The following is a 24,529-nucleotide window of genomic DNA, read 5'->3' on the forward strand; positions in this document are numbered from 1 at the left end:
AATTGCACTTAGCGAGGTTCCTGGAACGTGGTAGATGCATAATAAATGTCTGTTCACTCCTTCCCCTCTCTGAGCCTCCCTCCCCCTGTACTCCCATGGTACTTTTTTTTTTTTTTTTTGCGGGGCAATGAGGGTCAAGTGACTTGCCCAGGGTCACACAGCTGGTAAGTGTCAAGTGTCTGAGGTCGGATTTGAACTCAGGTCCTCCTGAATCCAGGGTCGGTGTTTTATACATTGTGCCACCTAGCTGCCCCCTTCCCATGGTACTTTTTTTGGTTCTCTTCTTTGCCCCATGAGAGGATCATAGTTTTACAAATGCAGAACTTTAAAAAAAAAAGGTCTCAGATATCATCTGCAGCAGGGCTCCTTTACCTGCCATCCATGAACTTTTTCTTTTTTTTAATATTCTGATAACTGTTTCATTATAATTGGTTTCCTTTTAAATGCTATGTATTTTGTTCTGTGAAATTAATGATATTATTCTGAGAAAGGGACCATTTGCTTCACCAGACTGTCAAAGGGGTCTAGAACACAAAATCTGGTCCAACCCCTTTGATTAGATGACTTGCCCAAGGTCACACTTATCAGAGGTGAAATTCAAATAAGGGTCTGCTGGGCCCAGAGTTCTATATTCTATCCCGTGGACCACCCCATTCTCTTTTGTATTATATATAATGATATATGCATATATTTATATATTCTATATGAACATATGTTTATATATCATATGCATGCATTTATATATTATATGCACATGTTTATATAATATATACATATATATGTATATATTATATATAGAATTTCCTGTATATATCATATTCTCCCATTGGATTATAAGCTACTTGAGAGCCAGGACTGTGCCATTATTATTCTAATTTTGATAGCTCTGAATGATTGGAAGTGTTTCCTTCTATCAAGCTGAAATTCACCTCCCTGAGATTTCCGCCCAGTCTCCCAGCTCTACACACTAGGGCCAAGTAGAATAGGTCTATTTTCTCTCCTATATAATAATCCTTCGAGCCAATTTACTGAATATTGGTTGAGTGCCTATTGTTTGCTCAGATCCACAATGGCCTCTCTTTGTGGGGTGAGAGATGGAGAATTTAGGTCTCATCACTCCCAGGTGCCTGTATTCCCCAGGCCTTTGGTGTAAATGTGCCTTTTCCTTAGTGGTATTCTGGCTATTTATTTTAGTGGTATTCTGGCTATTTATTTTATGATTCCAGACCCAATTTGCATATTCTAATTAAAAAGCTCTATTGACTCTACATCTTTAATAAGAACAATCAGTCAACCTGACACATTTTCTGTTTCAAGAAGAAGTGTCCATATTTTATCTGTCCATCCTTTTTTGGAAGGATGGGCATGATGGGGGTAGGGATAGGGATGAGGATGGGGAATGGGAAGGTGATTGGGTTCCAAAAAAGAATGTGAATGACTCCCTGGCAATGGGAATTCAGAGGAGAGGGGGAAAATCACTTTCATCTGTGAAGGATGAAATCAGTGAAAGCAGGTGGTATGTGAGCTGGGTTCTGAATGATGAAAAGTCATTACCATAGGGATGTTATAGAATTTAGAGCTGGAAGAGATTACGCCCTTACCTTACAAATGAGGAAACTGAGGCCCAGGAAAGATTAGTGACTGGACCAAGGGCACAGCTAGTTGAGTAGCAGAGTTGGGGGTTCAAACTCATGTTTCCTGACTCCACGTGGAGACTTCTTTGAACGCTACCAAAGGGAGGGAGCGGGGAAGGAAGAAAGATTTGCAGACATAGAGGATGCCGTGAACAAAGGTTCGCTGATAAGAAAACAGGATGTGCTCACTTGGCGCAGAGGGAGAGCAGATCCCCTCCCCCTCAATTTTAAGTGCTCTCAATTTTTTTTCCCCTCAGATCACATCAAGTGTGAACAGCAAAAATGCCAGGTATGTTCTCAAAGGGCCCGAGGCGGGCAAAGGCAAACTCTTTCGAGTCAATGAACAGACTGGAGATGTGTATGCTTTCGAGAGACTGGACCGGGAGAAGAAATCGGAATATTACCTCACTGCATACATTGTGGACAAAGATACCAACGAGAACCTGGAGCCACCCTCCAACTTTACCATCAAAGTTCATGACGTGAATGATAACGCCCCCGAATTTGCACAGAGAGTTTACAATGGCTCGGTGCCGGAGATGTCAGGTGTTGGTACGTGCCAGGGAGACAGTGTTCAGCGGCCATTCTAACAAACACTGGGCATCTCTTGCCCTGCAGAGTCCCTGCCCTGCCAGGACTGGCCCATATATCACCAGCCATCTGGGCCCTTCAGCTGTGGCTGTCGATAGCACAGTGGGAATGGAGACAAGGCTAGGGTTTGCACCCCACCCCACCGCATCCCCTACAACCCATTTTCACACCCAGGAAATCCTTCTGTCTCACACTCCCAGACTGAGCCTTAACTCTGACTATAGACTAACCCCTCATCCTGGCCACAGATCAAGCACCTAACTGAGCCCTAATCCTAACATGGCCACAAAACCCTAACCACAGTCACAGACTGAGCCCTAGCCCTGGCCAAAGGCTGGGAAATAATCCTCAACAGTAGACCTCGGGAGGGCTGGAGAGGGCTAGGGATTAACTCCAAATCAAATGAAAATGTGTGCATGTGACCACTAGGAGGCGCCACAGGTCTAGGCTTATGACCTGATCAACTGGCTGGAAAAGCCCCAAGTTTCTAATAATCCTGTCCCTGAAATTATAGTTATGAAATAGGAATGACTTGTGATGGATGGCCCCAGTTAAAGAGAGAAGACTCTCTAACAGTGGTCTGGGGTGTGGGATCTTGGACCCCTGGTAGGAAAGGGTCTTCTCTGCTAAGCTGCTAGAGCTACCCTGGGCTCTCATACTGTTTTTTTGTTTTGTTTTTTTGGGCAATGAGGGTTAAGAGACTTGCCCAGGGTCACACAGCTAGTAAGTGTCAAGTGTCTGAGGCTGGATTTGAATTCAGGTCCTCCTGAATCCAAGGTCAGTGCTTTATCCACTGTGCCACCTAGCTGCCCCGCACTCATACTGTTAACCAAGGAACACAAGGTGAAAAGAACCGCATGTGTGTCTGAGAAATGAAATTGGATGAGTCAGATGAAGGCTTTGACAGAATAAATGGAGACAGCTGTCAATGGCCCCTTCTAAAGGAAGACAAGAGATGATGAGAAGGACCACAGTTTCTCTATCTCTATGTTTTCCTCTGTGTACCAGATACTTGAGTGAGCACACAAAATTTAATGAAAAAGAGAAGAGCAGTCTTACACTTTGACATTTGTCCCTTTAATTTTCACCTCCCGTGGTCTCCCTTGGAGTCTTGGGTTTGAGGACAGGGACTGAATATGTCACCACCCTGGCCATTGTGGTCACAGTGTTGCTCAATATGTCAAGTGAAAACCCCATCATCTCTCCCCTCTTCCCTCAAGAGATCCCAGTAGTGGGGAAAACCATGGCCTCTCAATCCTGAGTGTAACTGTAGTTAGTTAGTTAGCTAGCTAGCTTAGTTTAATTAGTCTAATTAACTTCCCTTCTCTCCCCTACCCATCCCTTAAAGAAATACAACTCCCTGGGTCTTGGGTGATTTAAACTCTGTTGCAGGGGGCTCTGCAGAGCCTTTTTGGAAGGGTTGCCCACCCACACTATGAGAATGGGAGCTACCATTATGATTTTTTTTTTTTTTAGTGAGGCAATGGGGGTTAAGTGACTTGCCCAGGGTCACACAGCTAGTAAGTGTCAAGTGTCTGAGGCCGGATTTGAACTCAGGTCCTCCTGACTCCAGGGCCGGTGCTCTATCCACTGCGCCATCTAGCTGCCCCCCATTATGATTTTTTTTGAGGGGCAATGAGGGTTAAGTGACTTGCCCAGGGTCACACAGTTCATAAGTGTCAAGTGTCTGAGACTGCATTTGAACTCAGGTCCTCCTGAATCGAGGGCTGATGCTTTATCCACTGCGCCACCTAGCTGCCCCCATGGGAGCTATCATTATTGTTGTTATAATTATCAGCACTGGATCTGACCAAAGGTATTCTAATCTATTGTAGGAACTTCAGTCACCAGGATCACAGCAGTGGACGCAGATGACCCCACCGTGTTAGGCCATGCCTCAGTTTCCTACAATATAATTCGTGGCAGAGAATATTTCACCATCGACAGTTCTGGTTTGTATGACCATTATTCTCATGCCTGAGATACAGGTGCTCAGTTAGAACTTCCAGGTGACAGGAAAGTAGTTGTGTTTTTGTTGTTTTGGGGTGTTTTTTTTACAAACAGGCAGGAGTTATTTCATTCAACATCAAGTATTCAGAAGAACATGTTATATATTCAAAAATAATATATTAAGCACCCATGATATACCAGTTACAGTCATAGGAGTTAGGGGGGAAAAAGAAAACAGTCCCCTGCCCTCAACAAGCTTCTATGTGGCTCCTCTTCAAAGACATCTCCTTGGGAGATGACACACTAATTCCACCAATACTGCCACTACCCAGGACTCTACTCTGGGAATGGCCTTCAGAGCCTAAGACACACTCTTTGAAATCTCCTCAGTGATGTTCTCCTTTGTCCGTGGATACCTCTTCAGTTCAGAAAAGTTCATCGCCCAAAGACTAAATGGGACACCTACTAAGGCATGGAGGGGCTGGGGGCTCTGGTAGAAGAGTCAGTGCCCACAGTTCCAGAACATTTGAACCAGAATGGTCCTTAGAAGTGTGCTAGGTCCCAGCATGGACAAAATCCTAGATCCATGGAGTACGAAGGTTTGAGGAGGCAGATATGGCTCCTAGTGACTCGTGCACAGCTAAGATGGAAAGAACACACTTTGAGCCAAGACTAAGAAGAGATGGAATCAGCCTTCAAACCCACGTTAGAAGCCAACATTGCTCCAAAGAACAATCTTTATGTGGTTTGAACTGTGGTAGCATTGTTAGGGTTTAAAGGAAGCTTCTCCTGGAGGATGCTTTCCAAGCCACATTTACGTGACTAAGTTTGATCTGTCAGTTAAACAATATATCCCATTACTCTTCTGCCTTTACATAAAGATTGTTACAATGATACTCTTTTACCTTTTTTTTAGTATCCCTAGTGTTTAACATACAGTAGGCACTTAATAAATATTTATTGATTGACTGACTGACTGAGATATTCTCCCAAGCACCATAGAATGTTAAAACTGAAAGGGACCTTAAATGGTAGATTAAAACAAGAAATAGAGACTATAGGGACCAAAAGTGACCTCCCATAGTCTATGGAATGGAAGAACTTGGAACATGAAATATTACTATAGGAGGCGCCTTGGGGACATAAAGTGACAGAGATGAAAGGGTCTTGGGAGACTTTAGAGCCTAATTGTCATGTTTCCCTCACTTTATAGAGGAGAAAAGTGAAGCCTACAGAGGGAAATGGTTTGCCCAAGGGCGGCATAGAGAGGCAAAGAGAACTTGGAAAACATTGGCTAATTTGGGAAATCCCATGGCCTCATATAAAGTCAATCAATAAGCTTTTATCATGGGCCAGTCATTGTGCTAAGTGTTGGGAATACATGTACAAATATAAGGAAAGACAGTCCCTGCCCTCAAGAAGCTTCCATTCTAAGAGAAGAAAATATATGAAGAAAAGTTGAAAAGGGGGTTGGGAAAGGTGGTATGGATAGTGGGGCAAGAAGTGTTTAACCAATGTCCTAAAGATGTATTTTGCTATTTAAAAGAATGGAGGTCACTGCCTGGTTCATATTCCTCTGGCATCTTTTCCCTCTCCCTCTTCCTCACTCCATCCAGGCACCATCTTTACAGCTGTAAATAACCTGGATCGAGAAAAGCAGTCCAAGTATGAGATTGTGGTGGAAGCCAGAGATGGTCCAGGGCTCCATGGGGAGTCCAGCACAGCCACCGTGGTCATCACTTTGAGTGACATCAATGACAACTTCCCTATCTTCACTGAAAGTGAGTCGATATTTGGAAAAACAAGGCTGAGGGAGGCGGTGGGAGGAGGAGGATGGCAAAGGGGTGGGCTACATATTGTGTATTGTACTCAGATGGGACACCCTGAGCTAAGGCTTTAGCCTAGGGTAAGGAGGTTTCATCCAATCTGGTTTTTTAGTTCTCAGAAATCATCCACATTCTGAGCCCTAATAAGCTCCCGTCTCCCCTTCAGGCTGTGTTCTCTCCTGAGCACAGAGGGAAGATGAGCTGTCTTGTCTATTTCCCAAGCTCCCATTCCAGGCTCCATTTCTCTCCTGGAAGACTTGATCTTAACCCCAGCTCTTGACAGGACCCTAGGCCTTTTTTTTTTTTTTTGCAGGGCAATAAGGGTTAAGTGTCTTGCCCAGAGTCACACAGCTAGTCCTGAACCAAATCCTAATCTAATATACAGTCTAAACCCAAGCTGAGCTCTAACCCTAATCACAGACTCAATCATCATAGACTACTGCCCCCAATACTCTAGTAAATGACTATTGTTGATCCTGTGGAAACCTGGACAAGAGAGTGTGGACAGATTCGTGTTTCCAGGCACTGTTTAATTTCTGATTTTGTATCCACAATGCCTAGCACAATGCCTGGAACACAGCAGATGCTTAATAAAAATGTTTGATGATTGATTGATACCCCAGAACCTCTATCAATCAATCAACAAGTGGTCATTAATTACCTGTTATGTGCTAGACACTGTAGTAAACTCTAGGTACACAAAGACAAAAATAAAATAATTCCAGCCCTCAAAGAGCTTCTTTTTTTAGCCAAAAGACATGAGGAATAACAAGGGTAACACAGAGGACTAGTTAAAATGCTGGCGCTATTGTCCATTCAGCTCTTATTAATAAGGAAAACAAGCTGGGACAAGAGAGATACATAAATTTTGCCCTGTACTTTATGACACAAGAAAACAGTGCTAGGGAACCTGTAAACAGGGATTATTTGTACCATTAAAGTTATGTGACTTTGTTGTCTGGGACATAATTCACCCAGATTCCCTGCAAAGTAATGGTCTATCTAATTAATGTAAATTAAGAGGCACAGCTCATTAACCAAACTCTCCCTAATGTTTCTTTTGTGGAGCAGCAAATTACAAATTTGTGGTTCCTGAAGATATCCGAGTGGGAAGCCCCCTGGGGTCCCTGACAGTCGAAGACCCTGATGAGCCCCAGAACCGAATGACCAAGTACAGCATCGTCCAGGGAGAATACAGGGACACCTTTGTCATTGAGCTCGATGCTTCCAGGAACGAAGGCATCATCAAGCCCATGAAGGTACAGGGAGCATATGGAGGTGAAGTAGAGAAGGCACATGACCCTGGGCAAGTCGGCCTCAGTTTCCTCATTTGTAAAATGAGAAAATAATAATAGAACCAACTTACCAGGGTTATTGTGAGGAGAAAATCAGATTGTATTTGTAAAGTGTATTGCAGACTTTAAAGCAGTGTGTAAATTCTAGCTATTATTATCATTAGAGGGAGGATATCCCTTCCAAATCTGAAATTCTGTGGTTTTTCTGATGGATTTAGAAATGATTCCACAACAGCCCCGCCAACTCCAGCAACCAAGAGCAGAGCAAGGGGTTCATTGGTTTCCTTTGGTAATCCTGACTCCAAACCCCATAAGCCTACCCACTCTGCCGGAGGTGCATCAGTCCACCAATTATCAATCAACACCCAGTGTTGTGAACCATGACAGGGAAGTCTAAGACCTGTTCCATGCCCTCAGGAAGGACAGAAACTGGTCGAGGAGACAGGATGAACACAAATGCCAAGAACGCTTTTCATTCCCAATCTAAGTGTGGACAGGTCCTATCCTTCCGACTTCCTGCCTAATGGTACAAAGCCACAGGTGCAAACAAAATGCCTATGAGGGATATAGGGGCTCACTTTTCTGAGAGAGCCATGTCTGCGCTTAGATAATCTAGGAGGGCTTCCTGCAGGAGATAGAATATGGCCCATACCTGCAGGGGTGAGTAGGATTCATGGACCATAAGTCATTGTGACCAAAACAGAGCGAAGGGTTGGAGTCCTGCTGTTTTACACAAGTAATTCTGACTCCATTGACCTAACCTTTAGGTCTATATCTCCATAGATCAACAAGAATTTGAATTCGTTTGGGTAGGTTTCATATACATAATAATAATAACTCAGTCCCCTGGTATTCTTATTAGATTCTTTCCTCACAGAGGTAGGCAGAATAGGGGATTGCTATCTTCATTTTTACAGATGAGAAAACAGATCCAGAAAAAAAAGGCAACTTGCCCCCTGACTACAATACATATCTCCCAACTCCAACCAAGTTCATGAATCTTTCCTTGTTCCTTCCTCTCTCCTAGCCCCTGGACTATGAGCACATCAAAGAATATAGCTTCACCATTGAGGCAACAGACCCAACAATCAACCTCCGGTACCTGAATAACGTTCCCTCAAAGAACCTAGCTGTTGTTTACATCAATGTCACTGATGTGGATGAGCCACCAGTATTCTCTCAACATTTCTACCACTTCAAGCTGATGGAAAATCAAAAGAAACCCTTAATTGGCTCAGTGTTAGCCAGGGACCCTGATGCGGCTCAACGGAATATTGGGTAAGAGGAAACTGTTTTCTGTGACTTTGGGGGAAATACCCAAATCCGGTCCCTGGCATGTCCCCTTCCAACAGACTCACAGAAGTTTAGAGAGGAAGGAACATTCAGTGAATAGATGGGCCAATCAGACCTCTCTCACTCAAATCCAATTCATTGCAAGTCATGACATCACCCTGATGTGATGTCATGGTCCTCTTTGCAAATGAAGGACAAACAACACATTTGGGGGAGGGGGTGAGGCAATTGGGGTTAAGTGACTTGCCTAGGGTCACACAGCTAGTTAAGTGCCAAGTGTCTGAGACCAGATTTGAACTCAGGTCCTCCTGATTCCAGGGCCAGTGCCCTATCCACTGCACCACCTAGCTGCCACCAATAACACATTTCTTAAGGAGCAACTTGATGTGAGGGGCTGTGCTAGGTGCTAGAAAACATAAAAACTAATAAAGTAACATAGTTCCAGCCCTCAAGGAGTCCACCTTCCACCAGGGAGGAAAAATATGTTCACAGATAAGCAAATGCAGGATATATTAAAAATCCATGGGGCAGCTAGGTGGTGCAGTAGATAAAGCACCCGCCCTGGATTCAGGAGTACCTGAGTTCAAATCCAGCCTCAGACACTTGACAGTTACTAGCTGTGTGACCCTGGGCAAGTCACTTAACCCCCATTGCCCTACAAAAAATAAAAAAGATTAAAAAAAAATCCATATGCAGTGATGGGGAGGGATTGAGGAGGAGGCACTAATGACCAGAGGAATCAAGAAAGGCCTCTTGAAGGAAGTGAGTCTTATGTTGAGCCTCGAAGAGATCAAGGGGTTCCAAGAGGAAGAAGTGAGGAAAGAGAGCATTCTTGGGCATGGGACACAGACTGTGCCAACTCAGGGAGGCAGGAAATGGAACATCTTGTCCACAGGAAGCAGCAAAGAGACTGGTTTGTTAAGAATATGAGGGGCAATAATGTGTAAGCCTAGGAAGAAGCCAGATAGTGAACGACTTAAAATGCCAAACATAAACATGGAACGTTAGAACTGAAGAGGACCCTGAAGGTCATCTGGTCCAATACCCTCATTTTACTGATGAGGAAACTGAGGCCGTATAAGTCATCAGTGGTGGAGCTGGGAACCAAACATAGATATGACTCCAAGTCCAATACTCTTTTCTTTGATCCATTTCCCCTTTCTTCCCCACCTTATGACATCCCAACCCTCATCTCCCAAAGACCTCAGGCTCCCTTCTCATTTCTTAGGACTTCTCGCTGTTTCCCCCACACAATAGTCAGACCCTATGCTGCCAACTTTCTGCCTAGATCCCAATCCTTCAGGAATCAAATAATAATGACAAATCACACTCAGGGGTGTGCTGGATCCAGCACATAAAGAGATTGGTAAATTGGTAGTGTGAGCATTTACTACTTCAGAAATCAGAAAACTCTACAAATCAGGGCTTACTGTATTATTTTTTTGTTGATTTCTTAGACTTAACCTGACTTTTCCCTGCTTAATTAGTACCTCTGTGACCCTGGAAAAGTCACTTACCTTCCTTTAGCATGATTTCCTCATCTACGAGACAGCAAACCCAATGAAAACATATAATGGGTGTTGGAAAGATATGCCAGGATATGTTTCTCCTCCCATGATGTAGATACTCCATCCGGAAGAACAGCGATAGAGGACAATTTTTCAGAATCACCAAGCAGGGTTACATTTCCAATGTTAAGGAGTTGGACCGTGAAATCTACCCTTGGTATAACCTGACCGTTGAAGCCAAAGAGCTGGATCCTCATGGTGAGCTGCCAGTGGGGGATGTCCCTTCTGGGGTTCCCTCCTCCTTCTCTGTTTACTTCTTTCTGACAAAGGCTGGGAGGGAAGACTTAAGAGAACAACATTCACTTGTCTTTTTGGTAAGGAGAGGAGAAAAGTCAACCAAAGCTGATGAAGATATAAACAAGCAAGATGGTGCAGATAAGCAAATGACAAGTATTTATTGAGTTCTTGTTCTTTGCTCCTTATTGTGTGGTGATCATGTTGATCTTGGTTTCAGGATTTGAATCCCAGATGCAATGCTTGCTAACTGTTGTGACCTTGGACAAGAAATTGTATTTCTATAATCCTTGGTTTCAGATGAAAAGTTACAGACGAGGCAACTGAAAGACCTCAAAAGAGGAGCTACTTTGCCCAAGGTCACAAAGCTGGTTAATGACAGAGCTAGGGCTAGAAATCAGGTCTCCTGGTTTCCTAGCCCAGGACTCTTTCCACCACTCTACCCCATCTTGCCTTGTTGTTGGCAAAAGAAAGAATGAGTCATGGGTTCTCATTTCAATGAATCTTAGTTCTTAGTGGGGTCACCAGCCACCCTCACAAAGCTAGGAGCCCTGTGATGATGGCTTTGTCATTCCCTAGGTCTGACTCCCTTGAGTCATCTAGTCACAAGTACCAGAGAAGGAGGTATGATTTAAGGATAATATCATCATTTCCTATCCCCAGGTGTCCCCACGGGACTAGAATCCATTGTTCAAGTTCACATGGAGATCCTGGATATGAACGACAATGCCCCAGAGATTGCACAACCCAATGATGCCAAAGTGTGTGAGAACGCCGCCCCCGGAACAGTGAGTACCCTGGAAACCCTGCGCCTTTGGCCATGGTCATCTTGGTGGGGCATGGGCTTGGGGGGAGAATGAGTCCTCAGCTGGGAATGTTTACACTCAACTTAGGAAGTAGGATCGTGTCACACAAGATCTAAATGAAAAGGAACATCTGACCCCATCTCTTCTAACTCCTTCAATCTACAGATGAGCACACTGATGCGCAGAGGAGGTCAGAGATTGGCCCCAGGTCACAGAGATGGTTAGCAGCAGAGCTAGGATTGAAAACCAGGCCTCCTAACTTCAATCCAATATTCTTTGACAACACTTATCCCTTCCACATAGCAGGGGTTAGGGGAATGGTGCCCCCACAGTCTGGAAAATCTGCATACAATTTTTTTGGCCCTCCCTTTGTACCAGAGAAGAAGTCTGATTATTTTTCTTTTTCTTCTGTGGGGTATCTACAGTACTTTATTGTAAGATTTGGGTCAAGTATTTGGTCATAGGCTCTGTGTCATCTGTGTGCAAAATTCCCCAAAAATTCCCATTTAATTTCTTATGCCAACCCATGATATAACAAAACTGTGATGGGGAAAGTCATGATGCGGAAGGGATAATTGCATATGAGCCAGTTTTCTTATCTCTATGTAAATCCCTGCTGAAATAATTAGCTTGTTTTAGGCCTAGGACATAATATAATGCCCCCTAAGGTCCATACTGTCTCCTCCTCTTCAGTTTTAAGGTATTTATTTCAGATTAAAAGTTATGAGCTCAATCACAATCACCCTCAGCCCCTACTTCAGAAAATTCCCAACATTTAGGGAAAAGTTGAGTTCTCTGCATAACTTTACATTTATATCTATCTCTAGTGAACCCCTGGCATCTTTGTGGTTGAGGCAAGCTGCAGTTTACCAGAAGCTTTTGAGTAATGAAATATGGCATTATATTATAGGATTGATGTTATATTATGTTATGGCATATTATATTACATTGCATTTTATATTATATTGTATTGTATTGCATTATATATTATTTTATATTATATACATCAGATTATATTATACTTTATAGGGGCAGCTAGGTGGCTCAGTGGATAGAGCACCGGCCCTGGAGTCAGGAGTACCTGAGTTCAAATCCGGCCTCAGACACTTAGCATGTACTAGCTGTGTGACCCTGGGCAAGTCACTTAACCCCAATTGCCTCACTAAAAATAAAATAAATATATTATACTTTATATGGACAGATCTCCACCAGAAGAAAGTGTTGGGAAAAAATCAGACCTTTTACTGGGACTTCCCTCAGCCTGAGTTTCCTGCCCCAAGATGTCTGTAGAGTCTCCCTAATAGCACCCTTCTCTGCAACAACTAGCTTTGCTACTCAAAGGATGTACTGCAATGACATACTTGCTCCAGCCTCTCGATCTCAGTCACCCCAATTTTATATGGAAAATAAGAGACTTAGACTAGATGATATCTGAAGTCCTTTCCAGGTCTGGTATTTCCAACTTTGAACATTCTATCATCTGTGTTCTAACATTTTAAGTTCTGAGGTCCTTTCTGACTCTCCATTCTTAGATCTTAAGATCCCTTCCAGAGGCCATGCCTAGGAAAAATGGAGCCACTCAACGTGACTCTCTCAGGGACCCCTGAATTCTCATTTTTTTTTACCCTGACCACTTTTATTCCTGCTACAAGTGCCCTCTCTTCATCTTTTCCCCATTTCCACCCCACCCCCACCTCACACACATTTTCTACTTCTTTCTGTGAGTAGTACATCAAATGGCCACTACCATTGCCTCTGGAAAGAGACAGTTTTCTTGGTCCTTTGTGACTTCAAAGACCAAAACTCCCTTCCCTGTTCCTCATTAGAATGTAAGCCCCTTGAGGTCAGCCACAATCTCGCTTTTGCATTTGTATCCCAACATCTAGCACAGTGTCTGGCACATAGTAAATGCTTTTCGTTCATTCAAGAATGAGTTGAGGGGCAGTTGGGTGGCACAGTGGATATAGTACTGGCCCTGGATTCAGGAGGACCTGAGTTCAAATCTGACCTCAGACACTTGACACTTACTAGCTGTGTGACCCTGGGCAAGTCACTTAACCCTCATTTCCCCACCAAAAAAAAAAAATAATGAGTTGAGTGGAATGTTCTAAGATCTCTCCCAACTCTGACAGTCTATGAACTGAAGTGAATTGACAGCCCCCATATGTCTACACAGCCAAGATACTTGGTACTCTTGGCTGATGACAGTAGACCTACAATTCAGAAGAATAGATAGCTCTTGGTTGTTTTCACCCTTTATTTGCTTTTCTGATTTATTTATTTTCAAGGTGTCTAGAATTACTTCTATTGCTAGGTTAGCCACCAGGCTCAGGTACAAAATTGACATTTATTAAAAAGCTAAGAAATCTGAAAAAAACCCAAAGGCTACTATTCTACACTATCCTACACTACTATTCTCTCTTACTGTAAATTGTTCAACCCTGCAGACAGAATGATTGTTGGTGACTGGTTTCTTCTCAAAGTTCCTCTCAAGGCAAAGAGACCCACAGGTCTTTAAGGGTAAAAGTTAAAGAGACTCAATTAGGAAAGTCGATTGGACCTACTTCTTTTGGAACTTGCCCACACAGACCCATGAAATGCCTGGTTTGGCCGTGTGACCTAATATTTAAATGCAAATTTGTTCATATACAAGGGGATTATGGGAAAAGTGGAAGACTCTCTTTGAATATAGGATTTTCAGGGTGGAGGTTCCCCAAATGCTTTGAAGAACTACTAGAGTAGTCTTATTGCCCTCACCCTCACTCCCCACCCCCCACCAAAAGTTGTCTCCTTCCCTCAAGAAAATCACTTTTCTCTAAATAGGGTTCGTAATCCTAAAATTAGGGCAGCTAGATGGCCCATTGGATGGAGTGCAAGACCTGGAGCCAGGAAGACCTGAGTTCAAATTTGACCTCAGATACTTGCTAGCTGTGTGACACTGGACAAGTCACTTTACCCAGTTTGCTTAAATTTCCTCATCTGTAAATAAGCTGAAGAAGGAAATGACAGCGCTTTAGTATCTTTGCCAAAAAAAACCCCAAATGGGGTCACAGTCATGACTGAAACAACTCAACAACAACAACAAATCTTAAACTTTGCCTAGAGGGTTTACTTATGCCTGTGCACAGGAGTTCCCAGGGAGATGCATAGTGCTACACAGACATGGCAGTTCTTGCCTACTCTGATAGCCGAAGTTGTATCCATAGATTCTTCATTTCCCACTCCTGACAAACTATGTTTCTGCACCTAGTTCACTACCATTATAGGTGGCACTGACTCTCCATTTACTTCTTTTCAACCACCAGTTAGTCACGCGGATCTTAGCCACAGACAAGGATATCACACCACCAGATGTGAAATTCAGATACTCACTGAGTAGAGAGGACAGCAACTTCACCCTGACAGAAAATGGAGGTATTGTATCTCTGCAAGAGTTCTTATTATAATGCTGCTTATAATGATGTTGAACTTCTGTGACACCTCAAAGTTTATAAAGAATTTCCCATGCCTTCCAATAATTCCCTCTGCTCTATCTTTCTGACTGATCTTCCTGCCTCAAGTCTCTCATTCTACTCAACAATCAAATTGATCGGGGGCAGCTAGGTGGTGCAGTGGATAAAGCACTGGCCCTGGATTCAGGAAGACCTTAGTTCAAATGTGACCTCAAACACTTGACACTTACTAGCTGTGTGACCCTGGGCAAGTCACTTAACCCCCACTTCCCTGCCAAAAACAAAACAAACAAACAAAAACAATCAAATTGATCTTCCTAAAGCACAGGTGGGACCACGTCACCCTCCAATTCAATACATTCTAGTGAATTCTTATTATCTCTAGAACCAAAAATGAAATACTCTATCATTTAAATACCTCCATAACCTGCCCTTTTCCTGCCTTTCCAGTCTTCTTACAGGGGAGCATGTAGGTGGCACAGTGGAAGTTGGGAGGATCTGAGTTCAAATCTTACCTTAGATACTTACTAGTTGTGTGACCCTGGGCAAGTCACTTAACCCCAGTTGTCTTAAACATTCAGGGCCATCTCCAGTCATCCTGATCTATATCTTGCCACTGGACCCACACAGCTGTGGAGGAGAGAGTAAGGATGGTGACCTTACACAGCCCTCCCTCACTTCAATCCAATTCAGTGCAAGTCATGACATCAGGGTGATATCATCATCCTCTTTGAAAACAAAGGACAAACAACACAAATAAAACAAGTCTTCTTCTGCCTTCTTCTTCTCCATGTGGTGGCATTGGCCTCCTTGGCATTGCTTACACAAGACATCCTATCTCTCTGTGTATTTTCACTGTCTATTCCCCATGCCTGGAATTCTTTCTCTCCTCATCTCCCACTTCTTAGCTTTTCTGGCTTCCATTCCCAACTAGAGTCCTCCTTTTAAAAAAAATTTTTAGAGTCGTCCTTTTTACAAGAAACTTTTCCTGCTCCTTTTTCATGCTAGTGAATTCCCTCTGCTGATTATCTCCAATTTATCCTGTCTATAGCCAATTCACACAGAATTGTTTGCATGGGGTCTTCCCCTTTAGAATGTGAGCTCCTGAAGATCAAGGGCTATCTCTTTTCTCTTTTTGTAACCCTAGCACTTAGCAAAGTGTCTGACACATAGTAGGTATTTAATTATATGTCGATTTGACTTGCAAGATACTAGAAGTGTTATTGTTATTACCACTTTACAGAGAAGGAAAATATAGCTGAAAAAGGTTATTGTCTGATATCATGCAATAAATAACAGCTAGGATTCAAACCCAGCTCTCCTCATTCCCAATTTTCTGACTCAATTAAAAAAGAGAAAGTATAATCAAGATTATTAGGCAAAGTTCCTTTATAATCTTAGAATTTACAATTAGAAGGAACTTTAGAGATAATAATAACTAGCATTTATATAGTATTTTTAAGGATTTCAGAATATTTTACATATGTTCTCTCATTTAATCTTCATAATGACCCAGTGGGATAGTGCTATCATTATGTCTATTTTTTTTTTTGCACAGCAGTGAGGGTTAAGTGACTTACCCAGGGTCACACAGCTCGTTATGTCTATTTTACAGATGAGAAAACTAAGGTAGGAGAGATTAAGTGACTTACCCAAGGTCACATAGCTAGTGTCTGAAGCAGTATTTGAACTCAGGTCTTTCTGAAGACTTAGAGACCATTTAGTGCAACTCTCTCATTTATAAATGGGGAAACTGAATTACATATTGTTAGGAAACAAATATAACTCACATATAATTTTAGAGGTTGAAAACAACAAACTGGAACTGAAAAAAGGCTGAACCTGCAATAGAAGGATTTGGGTTTAAGAAGGCAAAGGAAGTATAAGAAAGGGAAAAGAAGGGAAGAGAATGAAAGGGGAAGACAGGGAAGAGAAACATAAGGAAAAGAAGGAAAGGATAGAGAAGGGAAGGGAAGAAAAGAATAGGAAAGGGAAGAGAAAGGAAAAGGAAGGAAAGGAAAGAGAAAGAAGGTATAAAGAATTAATTGTTATTTGAGATTTTTATGACCCCATCTTTTGGCTAGAATTAAAAAAAAACAAACAAACCTCAGGACGCTCATTGGTCTGGGGCTCCGAAAACCACACGGTGCTCTACCCACTGGTTGTAGCCGTTGCCATGGCACTGGCACCTCACATCATCACCACTAGCAGATGCCTACATGGGCCTGGCAAAATTATAATGATTGGAAGCCCAGTGAGGGCAGTCACGTAACTGTCAGAGCGGCCAGCCAATTGGCTGAGGGCTGTTTGTGGTCAGCCTGGGGTCTGCTGGGAAGAAGGGAGGTTTTTCCGCATTCTAGCTTGAAGCCGGAAGGCGACAGGATGGTGCTGTGTGTTCTCAGCTGATTCCTGGGTTGTGGTATTTTTCAGGTTGTATAATTTCCCTTTCCCCATTTTATTTCCTTTTCCTTAATCCTACTGATCCTGTTTGTGTTGGTGTTTTTTTTTTTTAAGTTTGTTCTTGTTAAATAAATCCTGCTCTGTTTTGAGGGAGGCTGTCTGTCTCCTTCCTTGCCCCAATATTATAGCAAGCCACTTAGCTAACACTCCCCAATTAAAAATTGGTCCCTACAAAGGGAATAGAAATGGAAGGAAAAGAAGGAAATGGAAAGATAGAGAAGGGAAGGAGAGGGAAGGAAAGGATAGGAAAGGGAAGAGAAAGGAAAAGGAAAGAACGAAAGGAAAGGAAGGAAGGGAAGGGGGAAAATGAAGGGAAGGGAGGGAAAAGGAAAGGAAGAAAAAGGGAAGGAAGAGAAGGATAGGGAAGGGAGTGGAAAGAAAGGGTAGGGAAAAGAAGGGAAGGGAACAAGAATTTATTAAGAACCTACCATATGCCAGGCACTACGCTAAGCACTTTATAAATATTATCTCATTCAAATCCCAGTTCTACCATTTATTCCCTGTAAAACCTTAGGCAAGTGAATCAGCTTCTCTAGGCCTCAGTTTCCTCCTCTATAAGATAAGGAGCTGGACAAGATGATCCCTAACTTCTCTTGGAACCCAGTAGATGATGTTATAAGCTCACAATAACATTATGCCAGACTCCCAGGTTCTTAGAGGTCATATCAGGTCCAGCCACCTTACTGAGACATACTTTCCCTTTCAGACAATTCGGCCAACATCACGGTGAAGTACGGTCAGTTTGATCGGGAGAGAGCCAAGGTTCACTACCTTCCTGTGGTAGTTTCCGACAACGGGAAACCCAGCCTCACAGGCACCACCACCCTCGTCATCACAGTGTGCAAATGCAATGAACATGGGGAGCCCACCTTCTGTGAAGAGCCAGCCAGGCAGGTGGGAGTGAGCATCCAGGCCCTTGTAGCCATCTTTCTGTGCATCCTCACCATCATTGGTAAGCGCTAGAGTCTTGACCTCACGGCACAAGGTCTTACTTGGGGTAGAAGGTGGTGGAGGGGTAGGGTTTTAAGTATATGACATGATTTTTGTTTCTGGTTTTTGGTTTTTTTGGTTTTTTGGTGAGGCAATTGGAGTTAAATGACTTGCCCAGGGTCACACAGCTAGTAAGTGTCAAGTGTCTGAGGCCAGATTTGAACTCAGGTCCTCCTGAATCCAGGGCTGGTGCTCTATTCACTGAGCCACCTAGCTGCCCCACATGACATGATTTTTAAAGCCTTGGAGTAGAAATTGAGAGACCCACATTCTTGATCTGGCTCAATACTTTGTGACATTTCATAATTCACTTCTCTTCCCCAAGCCTCAGTTCTCTCATCTTTAAAATCAGTCATATTAGATGATCTGGAAAGCCCATTCCACATCTAATCTTCTTCATTTTCCATGGTGTGACAGGCCTAGTTCTGTGTTCTTTCCAACATACCACTGAGAAGCAGAGATTATTATGCCCATTTTACAAAGGAGAGAAGTAAAGGCCAGAGACATGAAATGATTACCCAAAGTCATAGAGCTTATAAGTGGCAGAGGAAAGATAGAAACCTAGATTGTCTAACTGCTCCTAGCCAATGCAAGAAACAAAATTCAAAATGCTAGCTCTGGACATTTTTGTTGTCTCTCCTACCTAGAATTCCCTCCCTCCTCATCTCTGCCTTCTGGCGTCCTTTCAATCCCAACTAAAACCCCACCTTCTACACCTTCCCAATCCCCCTTAAATCTAGTGTCATCTCTTTGATGATTATTTTTATCCTGGATATATCCTTTGTACACTGTTTTTTGGATGTTGCCTCCCCCATTAGAGTGTGAGCTCCCTGAGGGCAGAGACTGTCTTTTTTTTTTTTTTTTTTTTAGTGAGGCAATTGGGGTTAAGTGACTTGCCCAGGGTCACACAGCTAGTAAGTGTTAAGTGCCTGAGGCCGGATTTGAACTCAGGTACTCCTGACTCCAGGGCCAGTGCTCTATCCACTGTACCACCTAGCTGTCCCCAGGGACTGTCTTTTACCTTTCTTTATGTTCCATTTGACAGTGTCAGTGACTTTCATGACAAGAACTATAGCCGTGACTGTAGCATTTGTAGGAACAACTGCCAGGCTACATCTCTACAAGGGTTGCTTCCCAGGACGATGGTCGAGGGCAGTGGGCCATTCCTATGGCCAAGGCTCTTCAGTCCAGGGTGCTGGGTTGTCTCCATTGAGGTCTGAGGGGAGATGTTGGTCAAAGGAGTGGTGGTCTGACTACTCCTTGACTCTCTCTTCAAGGGGACTGATAAGGCAATCCAACCAAGTCAGATGTTATAGCATAAAAAAAACACTTGGGTTGAGATATAGGAGATGCTGGTTCTAGATCAGGCTCTGCCACTGACTGGCTGTGAGACTCCCGACAAGTCATATCTCTGGGACTCAGTTTCTTCATATGTAAAATGAGGAGGTAGGTCTAGACTGTCTCTAGATTCTTCTGGATTATTCCAGTTCCAGAATTCTTTGTAAACCCTCATGCACTATACAAATGCTAGCTTTTATTATTATTAGAAATGTCAGGAACCTTAAAATGCAGAACACGGGATGTTAGAACTAGAAGAACCCTTAAGAAACTAGTCACAGAATGTTGAAGCATTCTTTGTTCACACAAGATGAGGCCCCTTCCAGTTCTGCCATTGTGTGATTTGACACAATTGGCTGACATGGTTATCAAGGTACATTGCCGTTAGATTGTAAGCTGCTTGAGGGCAGGAACTATCTTTTGCCTCTTTCCCAAGTTTAGCACAGTACCCGGCACATAGTAGGTGCTTTATAAATATTTCTTGACTGACTGACTGATTAAACAGTTGACATAAATATGTTTTCCTTGCAGTGATCACGGTGCTAATCGTCCTCCGACGGCGGTTAAGGAAACAGGACAGAGCCCAAGGCAAGAACGTAGCAGAGATCCATGAGCAGCTGGTCACCTATGATGAGGAAGGTGGCGGGGAGATGGATACCAACAGCTACGATGTATCTGTGCTCAACTCAGTCCGCAAGACCAGCGGGAAGCCTCCGGGAGGGAAGCCCCCCAGGCCTGCTCTGGATGCTCGGCCTTCTCTCTATGCTCAGATCCAGAAGCCTCCGAGGTCTGCTCACCCCCAGGCGGTTCCCGGGGAGATGGCTGTCATGATCGAGGTGAAGAAGGATGAGGCGGACCATGATGGTGGTGGGCCCCCGTATGATACACTCCACATCTATGGCTACGAAGGAGCCGAGTCCATTGCCGAGTCACTCAGCAGCCTTGTCACGGACTCCTCTGACTCAGATGTTGACTATGATTTCTTGAATGACTGGGGACCCAGGTTCAAAATGTTGGCTGAGCTCTATGGCACTGAGCCTAGCCATGAGTTAGTATATTAGAGTCACCACTGACTGGGGACCATGAAGGACAGAGGTCGTCAGAGGCCAGCCACAATTGGCACGGAAGGCCGAGTTCTCACACTACGGGTCAACAAAACCCTTTTCATTTGGATCCCAGAAACCAGCCCCTTTGCAGGAAAAAATCCAAATCCTCAAGGCCACCTGAAAGAGACTGTAAGGATAGACCAAGCCACTTTCTAATTTCTTGCTCAATAACTGTTGAGTTCACTTGAATTTGGAAGATGTAGAAAAACAGAGTATAATCACACACCCCATCCCATATTTATCTACCTACCTGGAGAGGCAGTAGGATGTAGTAGAAAAATACCTGGATTTTGACCCAAGTTCAAATTTTGCCTCTGCTATTCACTGCTTATGAATGTGAAAAAGTCACTTCTCTGGGCCTCAGTTTCCTCTTTTGTAAAATGAAGTGAATGGACTGGTTGTTGTCCTTTGGTGCTCAAAGAAGACCAAAATGGCATCTCTATGTCAGGGTCAAGGTACAGTGTGTCCAACTGGGGCTGATCAGACCAAGGCAACCTCTAAGGTCTCTTCCGGCTCCAAACCCTGGGATTATGTGAAAAACATGGTCATTCTGACGATGAAGGCACCACCATCTATCTACCTGATGGCAGATGCCACGTGAGAGAGCAAATTAGCCATTTCTACACGGCTTGCCGTGGCAACTAAGCAAGACCTGACGGCTCAGTCCCATGCAGTACTTTGGGAGAGAAGATATCCACAGGGAAGCCAAGCTGACGGCACTTTGCTTTGCTTCAAATTAGCACAAAGCTTTGCGGAAAAATCTCCATAGGTCACCCTTACTCCCTTTGAACCAACAATACTAGAAGGACTCCCCCCTACACATACACACACACACAGAGACCACACCACACCCAGTTCCTTAAATCTGCTAACCACAGCGACCATCTTTGGACTTTGGAGGCTACAGTGGTTAAAATTCTCAGGCACCTCCTTAATGAATTTCAACTTCTAGATCAGTCTGGTTTGGGTTCCATGACCACAGAGAAGTGAACTTGGTGACCTGTGACTTCTGGATGTGATCTATCCAGCTAGCTGGGCTATTTCTATTCAGTGAATGGCCGGTGGATCCTAGAAATCTCTCTCTCTCTCTCTCTCTCTCTCTCTCTCTCTCTCTCTCTCTCTCTCTCTCTCTCTCTCACACACACACACACACACACACACACACACACACATCTCTTAGAAACAGAAATGCATCCATCAATCAAGTATGTACTTACCTTTGTTCTCTTAGATCCTCTTCCAAATACACACAAAATCTCAGAGCTGGAAGAACTCTCAGAGGTCAGATATTCCAACCCCATAGCTCCTAAACATCCTAGAAAAGCAGTTGGTCAAATGGCCTTTGCGTGAAGACGCAGGGAAGGAAAACTCACTACCTCCCAAGGCAATCCATTCCACTTTTGGACAGCTCTAAGTGTTAGGAAGTTTTTCTTATACAGAGGTAAAATCTGCCCCTGCGATTTCCACCTAATTATAATCCTGCCTAATTTCTCCTAATTCTGCCTTCTGATTCCAAGCACATTAATTCTTATCCTTCATCATGGCAGACCTTCAGACACTTGCAAACAGGAAGGCTTATATTTTCCTTAAGGAAAACTTTGTTAAATTGTCTTTCCTGCAGACTGACCATCTCCCAGTTCTTTCACCCAATCTCCATTAAGGCAATGCTCCTAAGTACCTCACAAACCTGATCCCCCCTTCCCCTGAATATGCTCTAATTATTCAGTGGCATGCCTCAAATCAGACACAATACTCTGGTTGTGCTCTAAGACAAAGGACAGTGGGACACTCGTCTCCCTTGTTCTGAATATCCTGCCTCTATTAATGCACTATTGCACCTGTGTATAATGCAGCATTGGGTCTCATTATCTGTTGGGACTGCCCCATCATATTGTTGACTTACATTCAACTTGGAGTTGACTAGACCCCATCAATATCACCCCCACTCTCAGGACAAAGCCAGACAAAGCTCCCAACACCACTTTAACAACTTAACTCTTGTACTGTGGCATTGAAGGATCCATTGAACCCCTCTCCCAACCTTTGAAATACAGATTTAATTTTTCCTCACAGATGAGATGAGATGATAGAGTTGGGAAATGACCCACTACAGAATAGAATTTAAGACCATCTTTTGTCCATCTCCAAATTTTCAACTTTTAACATTTAAAGGATCTGTGATTTTGTTCTCCTTGTTACCACCCCCCCACCCCAACCAATGCATATGGAAACCTCTTACTATGTAATAGGTAGTCTTTCAGAGTTGCTGTATCTGAAAATTTCATTAACCTGTGCTCAACCTGGTGAGGTACCTCTCTGAATTTATCTAGTCTGGTCCTTGAACGACAAGCGCACGTTCACAGGGCCCATACTTCCTGCTTAGTAAGAAACATGTATTCCAATGGCAAAACCTTTGTAAAGTCCGGGTCATCTGTGCAGGCACCACAAAAGGGCTGCAAACAAAGAATGAATCTTAAAATGCTATCTAAATGGGAGCTACTGCAATATGTCCTTTTCCTTAGGAATACCACCCAACAAAAGTCAACTTCATTCCCTGTGAAGACCGAAGGGACCTAACTTTGCTGTCTTGACCTTGATCTGAACCCTTCATCCCTCCTCATTACCACCACCATTTGTTTTTTGTTTTTTGGTGAGGCAACTGGGGTTAAGTGACTTGCCCAGGGTCACACAGCTAGTAAGTATCAAGTGTCTGAGGCTGAATTTGAACTCAGGTCCTCCTGAATCCAGGGCCAGTGCTTTATCCACTGCACCACCTAGCTGCCCCATCCATTTGGTTTTTTTCCTATGGAATGGAGATAGGCCTCTGTCCCTCTTTATCTCAGGGCTAAATGGGTATGAGGTATCCATTGCCTCCTCTTCTGGTTGGTATTCAAGTCCTACACCCAAGTTCATGCCAGCCCCATTGGGACATTCCTCTCATTTAGATTCACTAAAGGAACCAAGAAAAACTTTCCCAGACCTGACTCATATTCCATCAGGAGCCACTCATGGTAATTGAAAAATCAAACATTCTTTGGCAAATATGTATCAAAAAGTTCACTGTCCACACAGCCAGAAGAAATATACTGATAATCCTGGTAGACTCAATTTCTAATCCATGAAGCAATGTCTTAAGTCTGTTTGGGGTGCTTGTACTTTGTGACAAAATGTATGTAACACTGAAATATTTACTGAACTCCTCACTAGTTGAGGTATTTTTTCAAAAAAAAGTATTTTATTATTTTCCAGTTACATGTAAGGATAGTTTTCAACATTTGTTTTCAAAGGATTTTTAGTTTCAAATTTTTCTCCCACCCTCCCTTCTCCCCAAGACAGAAAGCAATCTGATATAGGTTATATATGTATAATCACATTAAACATTTCTTCATTAGTCATATTGGGAAAGAAGAATCAGAGCACAAGAGAAAAACCTCAAAAAAGAAGGAAAAAAACAACCCCAAAGTAGAAACAGTATGGTTCAATCTGCATTCAGAATCCACAGTTCTTTTTTCTGGATGTTGGTTTTTTTCTACTTAAAAGATTTTACTAATAATACTAACAAGCAAATATATATATAGCTCAAAATATTGATTCATAATTAACTATGTGCTAGTCAAGTTAACTTAATATTCATTCAGGTTATGTTAGTTGGATAAAGTTTTGTAAAACCTTTCTTTCCCCACCCCTTTTTAGTATAATCATTGTTTTCTGGAACTATTAATTGTATATTGTACAAATTGCTGCACTGAACGTACTGTATTTTTATATTTTGGGTTTTTACTTAAATAAAAAGAAAAATTATGGGTCTTTTAAATGGTTCTGTTTCATTCTTTGAACACTAAACTGAACAGTCTCTCAATATCAATCACATTTGGCTGACGTACCCTTGAGTAAATGCAAACTTCTCAACCATGGAGATGGGAAGGCAGAAGACAGAGCCCTGGGTCCCAGTCCTGTTTCTGACATACTTCGGCTATAATGGCCTT

General features: G+C 43.1%; 1 protein-coding gene across 2 annotated transcripts in view; it reads left to right on the forward strand.

The window, feature by feature from the left end:
• Positions 1-23,878, forward strand: part of CDH5 (cadherin 5) — a 56,337-nt gene extending 32,459 nt beyond the window's left edge. For both annotated transcript variants that reach the window (XM_043989782.1, XM_043989781.1), the window contains exons 3-12: positions 1,892-2,186; positions 4,061-4,177; positions 5,792-5,956; positions 7,073-7,260; positions 8,324-8,574; positions 10,213-10,355; positions 11,055-11,179; positions 14,503-14,611; positions 17,816-18,061; positions 19,969-23,878. In XM_043989782.1, coding sequence (XP_043845717.1) covers positions 1,892-2,186; positions 4,061-4,177; positions 5,792-5,956; positions 7,073-7,260; positions 8,324-8,574; positions 10,213-10,355; positions 11,055-11,179; positions 14,503-14,611; positions 17,816-18,061; positions 19,969-20,498 — 2,169 coding nt within the window. In that variant the 3' untranslated portion in view covers positions 20,499-23,878. The remainder of the gene's footprint in view (positions 1-1,891; positions 2,187-4,060; positions 4,178-5,791; positions 5,957-7,072; positions 7,261-8,323; positions 8,575-10,212; positions 10,356-11,054; positions 11,180-14,502; positions 14,612-17,815; positions 18,062-19,968) is intronic.
• Positions 23,879-24,529: the final 651 nt, after the last annotated feature.

The sequence above is a fragment of the Dromiciops gliroides genome, chromosome 2 (genome assembly GCF_019393635.1).
Source record: "Dromiciops gliroides isolate mDroGli1 chromosome 2, mDroGli1.pri, whole genome shotgun sequence".
Classification (NCBI taxonomy): domain Eukaryota; kingdom Metazoa; phylum Chordata; class Mammalia; order Microbiotheria; family Microbiotheriidae; genus Dromiciops; species Dromiciops gliroides.